Genomic DNA, 16756 nt, shown 5'->3' on the forward strand with positions numbered 1-16756 from the left:
AATGGCTGACGAGGGGTGGGAGCCGAACCTTTCGATTTCTCCTGTTCTACCTGGGGGGGAGGAGAAAAGCAGAAGCAGCTCCAGGCGGCTGTGAGATTTGGGGTTTTTTTCGGGGGAAAAACAGGTAAAATGAAGGGTGAGGTAAGGGGGGCTGAGGCTGCAGGGCTTGGTGCTGTGGTTATGTTGGGTTTAGAACTGGGAGTGAAATTCATACCTGGGGATGGGCTGGGGCACCCCCGCCCCCCCTGCCTCCGACTATGCTACAACAGGGGAAAAAGCTGTGTTTTATTAAAGGTGTTTTATAAATAAACAGGGGGGTTGAGATCTTGGGGGGAGGAGATCAAGGTGTCCCCAGCTCTGGGCTCTGCTGGGGGGGATGGCATGAAATGGGGGGGGGTCACACGACTCAGTTTTAAGGCTCACACCCTATTTTTAAGCCAAGCCTGGCAAAACCCAACAGCCCTATGGGGAGGGAAAAGGGCAACTACCCAGGGCTACTTGCCCAGGGGCCCGGTAGCCACCGAGGCTCCCCCCACCTCGGCCGCAGCACTGAGCACAGGGGTCCGGCTGCTCCAGCCCTGCGTCCTCCGCCCTCCCAGCGATTCATGTCCCCAGCGAGTGATGCCCCTCGTTTTCCGTGCCTGGGGCAGGACGGGTGCGTGTTCGGTGACACCCACCCTGGGTCTGCGCCCACCGGGGTCACGAATCGCAGGTCTCAGCACCTGGTTAATGGGAAAAGCTTTGTAACAGGAAATATTAGTCACATGTAGCGCCAGGATTGTCACGGAGCGATGGCTGGTACCGGGTTTAGGGCACCCATGGGGTTCGCCCTCTGTCTACTTACCCCAAATTTGTTACATTTAACTCCTAAGAATAATAATTTATCCGCAAATACTTTAATAGGACTTTAAAATTACCCTAAAAGCACCATAATCATCAACTCTCCAACCTGCTTCAACTCCACCAACTCCTCCTGCTTTAGCCTGTTTTAACAAAGCTGAGTCTTAATACAAACCAGGTCCCGCTGATCCCGCTCCAGGAGGGGTTTAACAACAGCCCGTCTCCTCGCAAAGGCTCATTCCAGCTCCTGCAGCCCAACCGCCTGGCAGACACGGCCCCGATGGCACTCGGGGACCTTGGGGACGTCTGGGCAGGTCGGTGAGGGACGCAGAGCTGGTCCCTGGCAGAGCTCGCTACCTGAGCCTCCCCGTGAGCTCAGAGCCGGGCCTAGAGCTCAACACAGCTCAAGAAACAACACCGTACCAATTAGTGCCTCCTGATGAGGGGGCAGCGCTGCCTTAACGAGCTGAGGGCTCATCCGCCAAACCTGGAAGAATGTCCCTTCGCTCCTGCCCCCACTTTAGGCTTTCCCAGCCTTAATTCCAGTTTTCCTGCCTTAATCCCGGCTGCTCCGGTGAGCACAGATGGCTGCGGGCACGGCAGCACCACGGGGCAGACACTCTGGGCTGCAGGGTTTCAAAGTTTCCCCCTCACAAGGGTTTCCTACTTGCTAAGGAAAAAACCCATGTATTTGTTCCAGGGGAGAGGTAGAAATGTTGCGCTAAGGCAAAGAAAAGGGGGTAAAACACCCAAGCTTCGGTTACGGCCGTTCTCTGACGCAGGGGCGAAGCGGCGCCGGTCCCTGAAAACGCTGCTGGCTGCAAGGAAAGAAAAAAAAGGAACTAGTTTGGGTGAAAACCTGTTAACGCCGCAATGTTGGGGTAAGCGAAACCCGAATCGCACCCCAAAGAACGGCGGAAGGCGCAGCCGGGCTCCCCGCAGGTCCCAAATGCCGTTAAACCCGGCTGCTTGACGTGCCAGGTTTTATAAAGAGACACATGGTGCTGACAGTAACAGTCCTCCTGCCCACGACTCAGCTAATTGCGTTTAATTTCGTTAGCGTGGCGTTCCGAGGACATACCCACAGCGCCGGTCGGGACGTCCCAGCGATTCTCACATCGCAAAGGTACGAAAAGAGGAGAAGCTGCGTCATGGCGAGAGGTTTCACTGCGCTCGCCCGCGACGCCATCGCCGAAAAGCTGCCGGTTTGGGCCCATCTGCAACACATCAAAGTGAGGATCAGCCCCTTCGCATTCGCTCCGTCCTCCTCTCGCTCCACAAACCCCCGATGACCAGGCGGAACCACGAGGAGTTTGGCAAAATCAACTGGAAATCGGATCTTCAGCTGCCGCGCGCACACAAAGACACACATGATAAACCTCCCAGTTTTTATAATGCGGCAATTGATAAAAATAAGCAGCTTTGGAGATCAGGACCTAATAAAGCAACATGGGAGTCAAAAATTGTCAGCAGTCGTCACAACTAAGCACCTTCCTTCATAAACAGAACAGCAAGTGCAGAAATGTAAAATAACCTGGTTTTTAAGTGAAGAGTCCACGTTTGATGGCACAACCTGCACTTATACCAGCAGCCCCCAAAATCTCATGGGTTTATGTCAAAACTGAGTCTCGTTAACACCGGGGGATGAACCGCCATTATCTGCAGAGGGGAGAGATCGCGGCCCAGCCACCCACTGGGGGAAACTCAGCCGGTACCGGGAGCTCGGCCCGGGCTCACCAGGGAACCGCCGGCAAGAAAACTCCCCCGTTATAGTTCTTCTAAAAAAAAAAAAAAAAAAAAAAAATTAGTTGTTTGGGGTTTTTTTATTAGGTTTTTTTCGCCTTCGCACTGAAGAAGCGCCACTTCGCCATTTCCACAGCCCTCGCTCCCAGCGGCGGCGCCGACGCCTCCAACACCAGGTGGGCTGCGGGCTGCTCTGGGCTCCCCAGGGCTGCCCCTCCAGCCCCCGCAACCAACGCTTTTGTTTTCCCGTCTGCCCCTGGAGGTCACGTCCACGGGATCCACTGGATCCCTCCGAGATCCCCCCCGGGAACCCGGTTGGAACGGCCGAACAAAAGGATTAAACCCGACGAGCTGTTTTTTTGTACGTGAGGGTGTTTGCGCGATGGCGCGACGACACCGAGCGGCTCCCGCCCTTTCCAGGAAACGTGTTTCCGAGCCCAAATTTCACTTTTGACAGAAACCTGCGCCGTTCTGCCCCGTTCTACCCCTGCGGGCCGAACCGGCTCCGCTCCACAGCAACGGCCGGACGCCGCCCAGGCAGGTTTTGCCTGAGGTGTCGCCCAGCGCGGCCCAGAGCGGGGCCGGGAACGCGCGGGCCGGCACGGGAACAGGCCGCGGAGCCGCCGGCCGAGCCGCCGGTGCCGCTCCGGGCCGGGCCAGCGCTCCCCGCGCCGCCCGAGCCCTCACAGCGGGGCGGGCGCGGCGCCGCCAACCGCCTCAGGGCCGGCGGGGACAGCCGCGCTGCGCTCCCGGGGACAGGGAGGCCCGGCCGGGCCGCCCCGCGCTGCCGGCTCGGCCCCCCCGCCGCTCCCCGGCCGCTCCCCGGCCCCTCCGCGGCGGGCGGCCCGGCCCGGAGCCGCGCTCCACACACACAAAATGGCGGCGGGCGCCGCTCCCCCACCGCCCGCTCGGCCGCCATAGCCGGTGCCTCGGCCCGCCTGCGCTGCGGCCAATCAGGAGCCGCCGTGCTGCTGCTGGTCGGCTTGGCGGAGCCAATGGAAACGAGACTCGTAAGGAAGCGCCTCCGCCGCGGGGGCTTGTGGGGGTTGTGGTCCCGCGCTCCGGCGGGGCCGCGGGGAAGGGGCGGCTGCAGACTCGTTGTCCCATGATGCTGAGCGGCGAGCGCCGCATCCGGGTGAGCGCGTTGCCATGGCGACGGGCGGAGCGGGGCCGGCCCGCGGGCCCGTCCCGCTGCCGAGCGCCAGCGGCCCCGGCTCGGCCCGGCTCACGGCGGGGGCGGGGGGATGGATGCGGTGCGAGGCGGGGAGCGCTCCCGCAGGGCCTAACGCGGCCGGGGGCCTTGCAGAGGCCGGACACTGGGGGGCTGTGGTCTCGCTGCAGCGGCCTGTGCGGGGCGGGGGGCCCTGCTCCGAGGGGCCCGCCCGGCTTGCAGCGGTACCCGACTCTAGGCCCGGCCTTCTGCTTCAACCCTCAGGTGCTTAACTCTTCAATGCCCTGATCCTGCATCAGAACCGGCCCCGGATGGCGACTGGGAGACACAGGTCACAATTAGCAGTAATGGATCACAATTAGCAGACGTCTCCCCTTCGGGTCAAACAGGGAAATACACTTAACAGCAGAGTCAATTCTACTGTTAAGCAGCATTCTTTATTTTGTCAGCACTGGGGATCATCCTCCGTAAGTGCTCCCCGAGTTCATGGGGAGCTCCTGGTGCCCGCACACCCCTACAGGGCAGAGGATCCCCATTTTGTGGGGGTTTCTGTGCAAGGTTTCGGTAGCTGTGACCTTGGCAACTCAAGGCGATGACAGTCCCCAACTGGTGCAAGGGGTTTTGCCTCCCTGTGTGTCCCATTTCCCACATTTTTGTGATTTCAGAGGCTCAGAGCCCAACCACAGCCCCTGGGTCAGGGGTGTCCTCGCGGTGGGACCCCCACACCCACAACCGAGCGCCAGGCAGGGACATGGAGGGGTTTGCAGGAGCAGGGGAACAGCCTGACATGCTGATAACACACACCTCGCTGGGCGCTGCACTTATCTTCCAGCCCGTAGCCGTCCCAGGACAACTGAGCCACACATCTGTACCAAATCAGCCAGCGCACAGCTCCATCCACCTCGTACATGACACAGCAGGAGCAACAGCGAGGTTGCCATTATTTTTTGCCAATGCGCCGTTATTTTTTGGCCCTGGCAGCCCACAGGGTGGCTGGAAGGATCTGGAGGCAGAACCCCGCTGCCCCGGCTGCTCCGCGGTCCTGTCCCGAGCGGCTCCGCTGTCCCCGGGCTCAGGTCCCGGTGGTGCCGCGGTCAAGGCTGGATGGAGGAGCTGGAGGATTTGGCAGAAACCCCATGCAGGGCTGACTCTCACACTGCTGGTGCCAGAGGTTTTTGTGGTTTATAGCCTCACATTGATTTTTTTTTCCTATGAATTTGGGTGTTTTCCAGCGTGTCTTAGCCCCCTCCACACCCCAGGGTGTCCAGTTGAGTGGTCTGGGTGCAGCCACCGATCCATCTGCCACCCATGGGTCCTCCCACCCTTCATGGCACCCAACAGTCTGGATGCTGTGGCCCTTTCCACACCCCTCAGGAACATTTTGGGGACACCAGATGTCACTTTACAACCCTCATCTTGCAGAACTGGCCTCCCGCAGGCCGGCAGACTGGGCTGGGTTTGCCCCCACCCCTCGGGCAGGCTTTGCAGGAACCAGGAGCACCCCAGGCTGGATTTAAACTGGTTACATGGGGGGGGATGTCTCCTTCCAGAGCAGTTTTGGGGCTGGATTTGCAGTCAGAGGGGGTTTTTTCACACCGTAGCCACAGGATTGCGCTGCTGCGGGTGAGGCAGAGCGGCGGCTGGGCTGGATGGGGCAGGGAGCTGCGTGTTGGGACCAGCCGGAGCTTGAGCAAAACTCTTAGTGCTGGGGCAGAGGTGGAGCCAGGGGAGCCCAGTGCGGCTGCAAACAGCCCCCAGCCCAGGCCCAGCTCCCAAACCTGCCTGTCCTGTCATTGCTGCAGGCAAATGGGCACTGTGGGCAGCACCGGGGACAGGGAGCGGGTGGTATGGCCGGGACACAGAGCCCTGCTCTGGGGACAGCCCGGGGACAGCCTGCACACCTAGAATCATAGAATCATTTCGATTGGAGGAGATCCACAGGATCATCAAGTCCAACCATAACCCAACTCCAGCACTAACCCATGTCACTAAGAACCTCGTCTAAATGCCTTTTACACCCCTCCAGGGATGGTGACTCCAGCACTGCCCTGGGCAGCCTGTTCCAATGCCCCACAGCCCTTTGGGGAAGAAATTGTTCCCCAGATCCAACCTCAACCTCCCCTGGCGCAACTTGAGGCCGTTTCCTCTGGTCCTGGCGCTTGTTCCTGGGGAGCAGAGCCCGACCCCCCCTGGCTCCAAGCTCCTTTCAGGCAGGTCAGAGATCAGAAGGTCTCCCCTCAGCTCCTGTTCTCCAGCTGAACCCCCAGCTCCCTCAGCCGCTCCCATCACACTTGTGCTCCAGCCCCTCACCAGCTCTGTCTCCTCCTCTGCACTCTCTGTAGTATTTCAATGTCCTTCTTATGATGAGGGGCCCACCTGCCTGCACCCCTGCCTACACGCTGCAGTTGGGAACCCTTGTGTGCCCACACATCCCCCGGTGCTGTCCCCAGGGCACAGAAGCCCCAGCCTGTCACCCGGCTGTCACCCAGGGCGGTTTGCTTTGCTCTGTGTCTCTCTTCAGACTGAAGCTGATGTGACATGTCTCCCAGCACCAGCACAGCTTTCACACCCACGGCCACCGAGCGCCCGGCTCCCAGCACCCAGCTCCCCGTATCCAGCATCCCAGCACCCACCCCAGTCCTCAGCACCCATCTCTCCAGCACCTGAGCATCCAGCATCCATCTCCCAGCACTTCAGTGCCCACCACCTGGCTCCCAGCATCCGTAGCCCAGTTTCTCCATCTCCCAGCATCCAGTACCCAGTGTCCATCACCCAGCACCCCAGCTCCCAGCATCCCAGCACCCATCTCCCAGTTCCCATCTCCCAGCACCCGTCTCCCCAGTACCCGTCTCCCCAGTACCCATCTCCCAGTACCCATCTCCCATCTCCCAGCACCCATCTTCCAGCACCTGTCTCCCCAGTACCCATCTCCCAGCACCCACCTCCCATCTCCCAGTACCCATCTCCCAGTACCCATCTCCCCAGTACCCGTCTCCCAGTTCCCATCTCCCAGTACCCATCTCCCAGCACCCGTCTCTACAGTACCCGTCTCCCAGTACCCATCTCCCAGCACCCACCTCCCATCTCCCAGCACCCATCTCCCAGCACCCATCTCCCAGCACCCATCTCCCCAGTACCCGTCTCCCAGTTCCCATCTCCCAGTACCCATCTCCCAGCACCCATCTCCCAGCACCCATCTCCCAGTACCCATCTCCCATCTCCCAGCACCCATCACCCAGTACCCATCTCCCAGCACCCGTCTCTACAGTACCCGTCTCCCAGTACCCATCTCCCAGTTCCCATCTCCCAGCACCCATCTCCCATCTCCCAGCACCTATCTCCCCAGTTCCCATCTCCCAGTACCCATCTCCCCAGTACCCGTCTCCCAGTTCCCATCTCCCAGGACCCATCTCCCAGCACCCATCTCCCCAGTACCCATCTCCCAGTTCTCATCTCCCAGCACCCATCTCCCAGCACCCATCTCCCCAGCACCCGTCTCCCAGTTCCCATCTCCCAACACCCATCTCCCTAGCACCCATCTCCCATCTCCCAGCACCCATCTCCCAGTTCCCATCTCCCAGCACCCATCTCCCAGCACCCATCTCCCCAGTACCCGCCTCCCAGTTCCCATCTCCCAGTTCCCATCTCCCAGTACCCATCTCCCAGTTCCCATCTCCCAGCACCCATCTCCCAGCACCCATCTCCCAGCACCCATCTCCCCAGTACCCATCTCCCAGTTCCCATCTCCCAGCACCCATCTCCCCAGTACCCATCTCCCAGTTCCCATCTCCCAGCACCCATCTCCCCAGTACCCATCTCCCAGTTCCCATCTCCCAGGACCCATCTCCCAGCACCCATCTCCCCAGTACCCGTCTCCCAGTACCCGTCTCCCAGCACCCATCTCCCCAGCACCCATCTCCCATCTCCCAGTTCCCATCTCCCAGTTCCCATCTCCCAGCACCCGTCTCCTAGCACCCATCTCCCAGTACCCATCTCCCAGCACCCGTCTCCCAGCACCCATCTCCCCGTACCCGTCTCCCAGCACCCATCTCCCAGTTCCCACCTCCCAGTGCTCCCAGTACGAGCTGCTACCCCGTGCCGAACACAGGGGGGCGCCAGAGCCGGGCTCCCGCACCACCGCTTGGCCCCGCCCACTGGCGGCTATAGCCCCGCCCACCGCACCCCACACCGTTCTGGCTCCGCCCACTGCGTCACGCAATGGTATTGGCCCCGCCCCCGCTCTTAGCCCCGCCCACAAGCGGCGCAGCCGGGGCGTGGCCCCGCCCCCCGGGTGACCTCGGCCGGGTCACATGGGGCCGCACGTGTCCCCCGAGTCTCCGTGTGTCCCCACGTGTCCCCATGTCTCCTGCGTGTCCCCAGGTCCCCTGGGTGTCCCCCTGACCTTTGGGTGTCCCCAGGTCCCCTGGGTGTCCCCACATGTCTCCCGTATCCGCCCCACGTCCCCCGAGTGCCCGGGTGGTGCCCGTGGTGGTGGCCTGTCGCTGCCGAGGTGTCACCACGGCACCCCCAGGGACTCCGGGCTGGTGTCACCGGGGTGTCCCCGTGTGAGCCTCCACCCCGGCTGGTCCCGGACGGGTGGGACAGGGATGGGCAGCAGCTCCCGAGGGATCCACCCTCCGGCCGAGCGCTGGATCCCGGTGTGTCCCCGTGGGGACAGCAGGTGCTGCCACCCCCGCACTGGTCCCCCAATGCTCCAGATCATTTTTCCTCTCCTGCCCTTTGTTTTGCTCGTTTTTACTGCTCATCACCAGGATGAGCATCAGGCCAACGCTGGCATGGAGTGGCTCCTGAGACCCCCCCCCGCACATCGGGGTCAAATCCTGCCTCCCCCTGCACTGTGACCGGCCCGGTGTCACCCGCATGTCCCCACCCTGCCCCAGCGAGGGGCCCACGCGGGGTCAGGAGCCGCGTCCGGCAGTGCCGACACCTCCCCGGCCGGGTCTGCATCCCCCTCAGCGGGCAGGGTGCGAACAGCTGCCCCCATCGTCACCCAGCCTGTCCCCTCCCAGGCCATCCCAGTGTCCTACTCCTGTCCCGACGTCCCCAGCAGTCGATATCCCAGCCAGGCCGAGCCGAACGCGCTGTCGGCATCACCGCGCTGGGAGCATCCGCTGCATCCCTGACCCGCGGGGACCCCCCGGCCGGGGGCAAGGTCACGGGGACAGCTGTGGTGGCCCTGCCACCGCCCTGGCGCTGGGGACGCTTGTCTCTGACACCCTGCCGGCGGCTGTGGACTTTGTGCCGAGCGTGGGAGCGGCGGTGGTGGCAGTGACATGTCTGCCAGCGCTGGCAGAGCCCCAGATCGCCCGTGAGACCCGGCTCTGGACAGCAGGTAACACCAGGGTGACAGCCCCTCTGCTCGGGGGGGGCTGTGACATGGGGCTCCCCAGGGAGGACGGGTCCCCCTGTGGCATCACTGCCCCATCTGCGGATCTGGAGGCAGCTCCAGGAGGAAATCACAGCATTTTAAAGCAGGGGAAACTGAGGCACGGCAGTGTGGCGGCTGCCAAGGTGACCGCGCGGTCCCGCTTTTGGGGGAGAAATGCTGGAAAACCCCATTTTTGTTCCAAAGCCCAGAGCTTGGAGGAGTTTTGTTACACCCCGCTCCCCTGAGCCAAGCTCACCTGGGGAAGCCCAAAGCCCAGGACGGGTTTTGGGGAGAGCGGTGGCTCCAGCAGGATATTGGCTGCAGGTGGAGCTGGGAGGGAGCAGGTGTGGGTGCTCAGCCCCTCCGTGGGAGCCAACCCGTGGGTGGGGAGAGCATGGTATGTGCCTGGGAATGGGGATTTATCTCCTGAGAAGGCTCAAAGCCTGGCTTTGTCCTGGGAGGGCTGAACTCTCTGCTGTGTCGTGAGGTGTGTCAGGTCTCTGCAGGTCCCCCCACTTGGGATTTTTCTGGCTGACCCCCCGTGTCACATCCCTGTGTGGTGCCAAATGGGGTGTTGGGGGGTTTGGGACTGTGATGCCGGACCTGGTTTGGGGAGGGATGATGCTGGTGGTTGTTTATTCCTCAAGTCCGGAAACTCCGCTGGGAAGGAAAGGGAGGGGAGAGCCGGGGCTGTTCCCAGCGCTGCAGTGGGGGGGATGCTGCTGGTTGTGCCCCGAGACCTCCCCATCCCTGTGTTCCTAGTGGTCCTTGATCCCCAGCATCGCCCCTTCCTCCCCACCCAGGTCTGTGGTGGCTCCGTGGTGACCAGGAGGGATCAGGGACCTGCTGGTGGCCTGGGACAGGACAGAACAGGACAGTGACAGGTCAGTGCTGTGGCTGTTGGGGTTTGGGTGCTGCTGCCCAGCACCCTTGGGTGTCATCGCCCTATCCTTCGCATAGATGGAGTGGGGAGGGGATGCAAATAAGGAAACAGGTCCTTTGCCCTTGAAATGTGGCTTTTCCTGGGGATTTCCTGGCTGATGCAAGACGGGGCATGAGAAAAACAGCAGTTTTGAGCCCAAGTTGCTGTTGACTTGAGGTTGTCCCCACCTGACGAGAAGGGACCTACTTTAAAATCGAGTTTGGCCCCTTGCTGGGTGTCTTTGGGTCCATGAAGATGTCAGCTCTTGGGTAGGGCGAGGCGGTTGGGTGGAGGTGGAGAGGTACTGGTGGTCTCCTGTGGCAGGGAGAAGGTGCGGGGCTCTGGGGAGCGGACACACGGACATCGCTTGTCTCGGTCCCCCTGTCCCAGGGCAGGGCTGCCGGGAGCCTTGGGGACACATCAAGCACTGTCCTGACCGTGCCAGCACCCGGCGAGGAGCTGGTGGCACCAACATGTCCCAGGCAGAAGGTATGGCTGAGCCCTCGGTCTGTCCCAGGGGAAGCACAGGCTTTGCATGGGGACCCCAGTCCTGGTGTGACCCCCCAAAATCAGTGCTAGTCTGCACCCCATCCTGTTGAATCGCCCCATTTCACTTGGATTTTCGATTCTAAAAGCACCTTCCACCCCAAACCCTGATTTGCTGGGTGCTGGGCTGCTCCAGGAGCTCGTGTCCCTCCCAGGTCCCATCCGCACCATATGGGGAGGGTGGTCAGACCTGGATGGAACTGGGCAGGGAGTGGGGCACAGAAATAAATACTGGAAGAGAAGCAGAGGCAGCTGGTCCCCAAAGCATGAGGGATCCATGCATGAACCACCCCGCTCCATCCCTCCCAGGAGACAAGGAGACCTTTGAACACTGTGATGTGGTCATCAACACCCAGGACAAGGTTTCGGACGTGTACAAGCAGCTGGAGAAGCTGGGAGAGTAAGTGGGGGTCCCACGTCCCCATCTCTTGGGGGTGGCTGTCCCTGTGGGGTGGTGGTGGTGGCTCCTCCATTCCTCATCCTCGCTCTGTCCCAGGGGGAAATTTGGGACGGTGTACCGGCTGCAGGAAAAAGCCACCGGCAAAATCCGCGCTGGGAAATATTTCCGAACGCGGACAGCCAAAGAGAAGCAGGCGGCTCGGGCCGAGGTGGAGCTCATGAACCTGCTGCATCACCCGCGCCTCGTGCAGTGCCTCGCGGCCTTCCAGCGCCCCGCCGAGCTGGTGATGGTCATGGAATAGTGAGTAGGGGGGCAGAGTCACGTTTTTGGGTGGTGGGGACAGTGCTGGGCCCTGCAAGGAAGAGCACTGAAGGTGGGGAGGGTTCCCTGCACCGTGGGGTGCTGGCATGGGACGTAGGGTGGATGGGGAACCTGGAGATATGGGTGGTGAGATGCTCCCAGAGCTCTGAGTCTGGGCTCCTGGTGGGGCTGTTCCTCCTTGGGCTGGTAGACTTCAACAGGGTCCCCGGCACATTGTCCTCCCCTAGTGTGGCAGGTGGGGAGGGGTCCCTGCACCATGGGGTGTTGTTATGGAGTGCAGGATGGATGGGGAACCTATAGACCCTGGAGCTATGGGTGGTGAGACCCTCCCAGAACGATGACTCTGGGTTCCATGGTGGGGCTGCTGCTTCTTGGGGCTGGTAGACCGCAGCAGGGTCCCCATCGCCTTGTCCTCCCAGAGTGTGGCAGATGGGGAGGGGTCCCTTCAACATGGGATGCTGGCGTGGGATGTAGGGTACATGGAAAACCTGCAGGCCCTGGAGCTATGGGTGGTGAGACCCTCCCAGAGCACCAAGTCTGGGTTCCCCAGTGGGGCTGCTCCTCCTTGGGCTGGTAGACCCCAGTGGGGTCCCAAGCACCTTGTCCTCCCCCAGCGTGGCGGGCGGGGAGCTCTTTGAGCGCATTGTGGATGATGACTTTGAGCACACGGAGCCCAACAGCACTCAGTACATGCGGCAGATCCTGGAGGGGCTGCAGTTCATGCATGGCCAAGCCATTGTCCACCTTGACCTCAAACCCGAGAACATTGTTTGTGTCAGCCCAGGCAGCCACAGGATCAAGATCATTGACTTTGGCTTGGCAAAGAAGCTGGGTGAGTGAGGATGGGGGGTCCTGGGGGACCAGGGCAGGGACTGTCACCATCACAGGGACGTGATCCCACTGGGCATGTGAACAAGGAGCTGGACATCCTTCTGCCCATGCTTTTGGGATGGTCACCCCCGTGGCACCAGATCAGGGCATATCCTGGTGACCTGAAGATGCTTTGGGGAAACCTTCATGTCCCCAGCCCTGCCTCTGAGGTGGGGACACCTGAGACCTCCAGCCCTGTGGGTGCCCAGTACCCAGAGGTGCTCTAGGGGATCACCAAGACCTGCGATGGGTCCTGGAAGGGGGCAGTTCCACCTAGACATGTGCTTATCCACCCAGCGCATGTTGGGATGCAGCTGGACACTTGCCCTGAGGGAGTCCCAGGGGGACACTTGCCCTGGGGAGGTCCTAGCTGGACACCTGCCCCAGGGTCTCCATCTTCTCCGCAGCTCCGGACACCCCCGTGACGGTGTTGTACGGCACCCCGGAGTTCATGGCTCCTGAAGTGGTCGCCTTTGAGCCCGTGGGCTTCACCACGGACATGTGGAGCGTTGGTGTCATCTGCTACATCCTGTGAGTGGCCTTCTGGGGACAGCAGGTTGGGCTGGAGGGGGCTGAGCTCTCACTGATGTCCTCGTGTCACCTCTCCAGGCTGAGCGGGGAGTCCCCATTCCAAGGGGACAATGACATGGAGACGCTGAGCAACATCACAGCTGCCCAGTGGGACTTTGAGGAGGAGACCTTCTCGGAGATCTCCCAACAAGCCAAAGACTTCATCTGCCAACTGCTGCAGAAGGATCCCCGGTAGGACCTGGGGGTGGCTGTGGGGTCAGAGCTGGGCTGGGTTCTGGGGTGCCAAGGGGGATGGGGGGAAAATGCTCAATGCATTTGGCAGAGGGGATGCTCCATGTGGCCATGCGAATTGCTGAGGTGGTGCAGCCCCCCATGACCACCCCATCTGTCCCCAGCCACCGTCTGTCCAGCATGGGGGCTCTGCTGCACCCCTGGCTGCAGCAGCCCCAGCCCAGCAGCACGAAGGTCCTGTCCAAGGAGAGGATCAAGCAGTTCCTGACACGTCGGAAGTGGCAGGTACCTGGGGGGATGATGAGGATGTGGGGATGGGGATGGCTTTGGTGGGGCTCAGCGCTGCTCCTCTTCTCTCCAGAAAACAGGCAAAGCTCTGCTGGCCCTCAACAGGTTGACCCTGCTGTCCCAGAACTCGGAGAGGAAAGTGTCAGAGAGTCAGGATGAGGAAGGTGATGGCCCGTGATGCATCATCCCCAGTGCATCCCATCAACCCATCCTCTGCTCTACCACCCCCGACTCCTGCTCCTGTGCAGCTTCTCCCACTTTTGCTCCAATCTGTCCTGTTGCCACCAAACACCTGGACCTGTCCCCGGTGTGACATTACTGCTCCAAGCTCCTCTCCATCCTCATCCCCAAGGGGCTATCTCTGCAGCCTTGGAACAGGCACATCCCACCCATCAGTGGTGGGATCCATGTGTGATCCAGAGCTGATCCCCATGGGACCTGGCCCATGGGTGCCACATGTCCCTCCAGCAGAGGAGGGAGGTTGAACTCTGCCATCTCCTCACCGTTCCCTCTGTCCATCTGCCCGCAGAGCCAGGCTGCAGCCTGGAGGACCAAACCTCCGGGTCTCTGCCCCAACGAGGACACAGCTCCTCGGAGCTGGTGAACCAAGAGGAGGAGGAAGATGGGAGCTCTGTGGCCGCAGGAGAAGCAGAGACGAGCAGCAGCGTGGCCGTGCCACCCCAGCCCAGGGCCACCTAGAGCAGCTGGTGTGCGAGGAGCAGGGAGCAATGGGGATGAAACCTCATCCAGCAGCTCACACCATGACCCCACCAGCCTGGGGTAGACCCAGACCCCAGGGTCCTCTCCTGTGGATGAGCTCTGGTGTGGGGACAGCCACGCCTGCTGTCCCTAGCAAGGAGCCAGTGCTCCTGTCTGCATGGCCACCTGGGGTAGACATTCACCAATAAAGCAACGAGGATCTCTGCACTCCTTGTGCTGCTCATTTTTTCCCCCCAAAAAATTATCTGGGAGAGGAGGGAAAGAGCTGCCCAAGCTGCGTCCACCCTTTGGGAGCTGGCACCAGGTTTTCTCCCCACCTGGGCCACCCTTTCTGGGATAACTATGGCACCAGCAGGGCTGGAGGGGGCCCAGAAGCTGTTCGGTGACCTCCAACCTTCTAAAGAGGCAGCTTGGGCAGAAATCGGGTTTTGGGAACCCCTCACCTTCAACAAGAATTTGGGGAGGAACAGCCCCGGGCACCAGTACGTGCTGGGGGACACCCAACTGGGAAGCAGCTTGGCAGAAGTAGACCCTGACATCCTGGTGGACACCAGGTCAACCATGATCCAGCAATGTGCCCTTGCTGCAAAGGTGAATGGTGGCCTGGGCTGTGTTAGAGAACATTTTGCCAGCAGCCGGAGAGAGCTGACGCTTTCCTCTACTCAGCTTGTCTAGATCATGCTTTTGTCAAAAAACACTGGACCAGATGATCCTTGTGGTCCCTTCCAACCCGGAATTCCGTGATTCTATGACCCACCCTGGGTGCTGCACCTTGGGGTGATGGTGGTTGAGCTTCTGTGACCACCAAGAGCCTCCTGACCACCCCAGAACCCGGCTGGGACCTGGCCATGCCCTGTGGGAGGTGAGGACACCTCGCAGCGCTCGGAGAGCTTTGCTGAGGGACAAGCGCATCGCGGGTCGGGTGTTGCTGATGTTTCTCCATCACCTGCAGCTTCTCTCTTCATTTAACCACCTCCGTGTCTGATGCTGCCAAGTCCCTGTACTCTCATGTCTCCTTTCACCATTTTTCTGGTGTTGGACTTGTGATACATGAAGGCTTTTACCTGCCAATTCAAATTACGTGGTGGCTGCTTGCTCCCTGCTATAATAGTCCTTAAAAAAGCATTCTAGAAATGAAGCGTTCCAATAATTGCCTTCAACATGTGCCCAGGGCTAATTTTTTATATATATATTAAGGCTGACTTCAGACTTAGGGGTTTTTTTCTTAATTAATTTCAAATCACTGGAAAACACCCAAGCAGGACATCACACTGTTCCATTTTTTCCCCCTGAATTTGCAGGTCCACGAAAAAATTACCGTTTCTTGATGTTAAGAGCTACCCAGGCAGTATTTCCTCATCCAAAAAAAAGCATTCCTAGACTTAGATTGCATGGCCCAAAATAAGGTTCCCTAAGGGCAGTGCTCTCCCTCTCTGCCTCGACGGAGAATTTCTGATCTGAAGACCAATTCTGAAGTCATGTGGCCGCAGTGAAGGTCAACCCAAGAGTCTGTCTTGATGGAAGGATCTTAATTCCTTTGCCTCTGAGATGCTGAGATTGGATTTCCATTTTCAGTGCTGCTGAATTTCTCGGTGGCTGTAATGAGTTCCAGGTTTAACTCCACTCCTCATTTAGTCCATCGCTTCCTCGTGCACGCGTTTTAATGTGTTCAGCCGTGAGGAGGAGAAGAAATGTGGGACTTCTGTGGGTAAATCAGCTGCTTCTGTAGGTAAATCAGTTTTCACAGTGTAAACCACAGGATTATAGAGCAAAAGCTCATGTCTGGAGTCCTGGGACGTGGATTTTCAGGGCTGCGATGAGTTTGGAAAACAGATGAAGATAAACATAGTTCCAAAACAGAAATATTTTGGTAATGTCGCATGGTAAATAGCTCATCAAGGGATTGATTATACATAACTTGGTGTTTGCTTATCATCTGCGGCTCAGAGGCATTCAGCTCGCTTCCCAGGGGACGCGTGTGAGTTCAGGGTCTGTGTAACGAGGAAAACACGGAATAGATAATGGGTAAAAATTGGGATATGGTGTGTGCGAACCTCAAGAGAAGAGCAGTGGAGGAGAAGAGGGTTCCTCATCCTCCCTCTGTTCCTCTGGGAAGGGAAAACAAATGCCATGGATGGAATATGGAGTATTTTTGTTTGTGTATTTGTTTCTAAGGAGTTTCTACTCCGACTTGGAGCAGGGAATCCACTTCTCCTGCTGAAAACATGGGAGGAACGGAAAGCAGGTGAGTTCTGCTGGGAGATGTCCCACCTGGGAGCCATGGTCAAGGCCGTGAGGAGTGACCCGCAGCCACGAAGACATCAAGGTGGCCTTGTCATCATTGGAAAGGGCTGTGGGGCATTGGAACAGGCTGCCCAGGGCAGTGCTGGAGTCACCATCCCTGGAGGGGTCGGACAGACGGACATGAGGGTCTCAGGACATGGGGCAGTGCCAGGGCTGGGTTATGTTTGGACTCGATCTTGAGGGTCTTTTCCAACCAAAATGGTTTGACGATTCTATGATTATTCCAACGGCCGATTATTCTCATCCTGAAAAATTTCCCGCTTGTGTCCAGTCGGAATCTCCCCAGCAGTAACTTGTACCCATTGCCCCTTGTCTTTTCCATGGGACTCCTTGTACAAAGGGCGCCTCCATCTTCTTCGTAGCCACCTTTAAATACTGGAACATGGCGCTGAGGTCTCCCCTCAGCCTTCTTTTCTCAAAGCTGAACAACTCCAGTTCTCTCAGCCTTTCCTCACATGGTGGCCTCCCAGTCCTTGGATC

The 16756-nt window shown here is 59.6% G+C and overlaps 1 protein-coding gene and 1 long non-coding RNA gene across 2 annotated transcripts; one reads left to right on the forward strand and one right to left on the reverse strand.

Moving 5' to 3' along the window:
- Window positions 1-923: 923 nt before the first annotated feature.
- On the reverse strand, window positions 924-2594 carry LOC135998141 (uncharacterized). The gene is made up of 3 exons (XR_010607518.1): window positions 2375-2594; window positions 1922-2057; window positions 924-1658 (listed from the first exon to the last, which is right to left on the reverse strand). It is a non-coding gene; the product is annotated as an uncharacterized LOC135998141 (long non-coding RNA).
- A 7267-nt stretch (window positions 2595-9861) lies between these two features.
- Window positions 9862-14151, forward strand: LOC135998140 (myosin light chain kinase, smooth muscle-like). Its single transcript, XM_065651254.1, has 10 exons — window positions 9862-10027; window positions 10456-10554; window positions 10921-11011; window positions 11108-11311; window positions 11947-12164; window positions 12610-12733; window positions 12812-12964; window positions 13129-13249; window positions 13326-13416; window positions 13782-14151. The coding sequence occupies exons 2-10, from the start codon at window positions 10539-10541 to the stop codon at window positions 13949-13951; spliced, it is 1188 nt and encodes a 395-aa protein (XP_065507326.1). The 5' UTR covers window positions 9862-10027; window positions 10456-10538; the 3' UTR covers window positions 13952-14151.
- The last annotated feature ends 2605 nt before the right edge of the window (window positions 14152-16756 follow it).

The sequence above is a fragment of the Caloenas nicobarica genome, chromosome 24, assembly GCF_036013445.1.
Source record: "Caloenas nicobarica isolate bCalNic1 chromosome 24, bCalNic1.hap1, whole genome shotgun sequence".
Taxonomy (NCBI): Eukaryota; Metazoa; Chordata; class Aves; order Columbiformes; family Columbidae; genus Caloenas; species Caloenas nicobarica.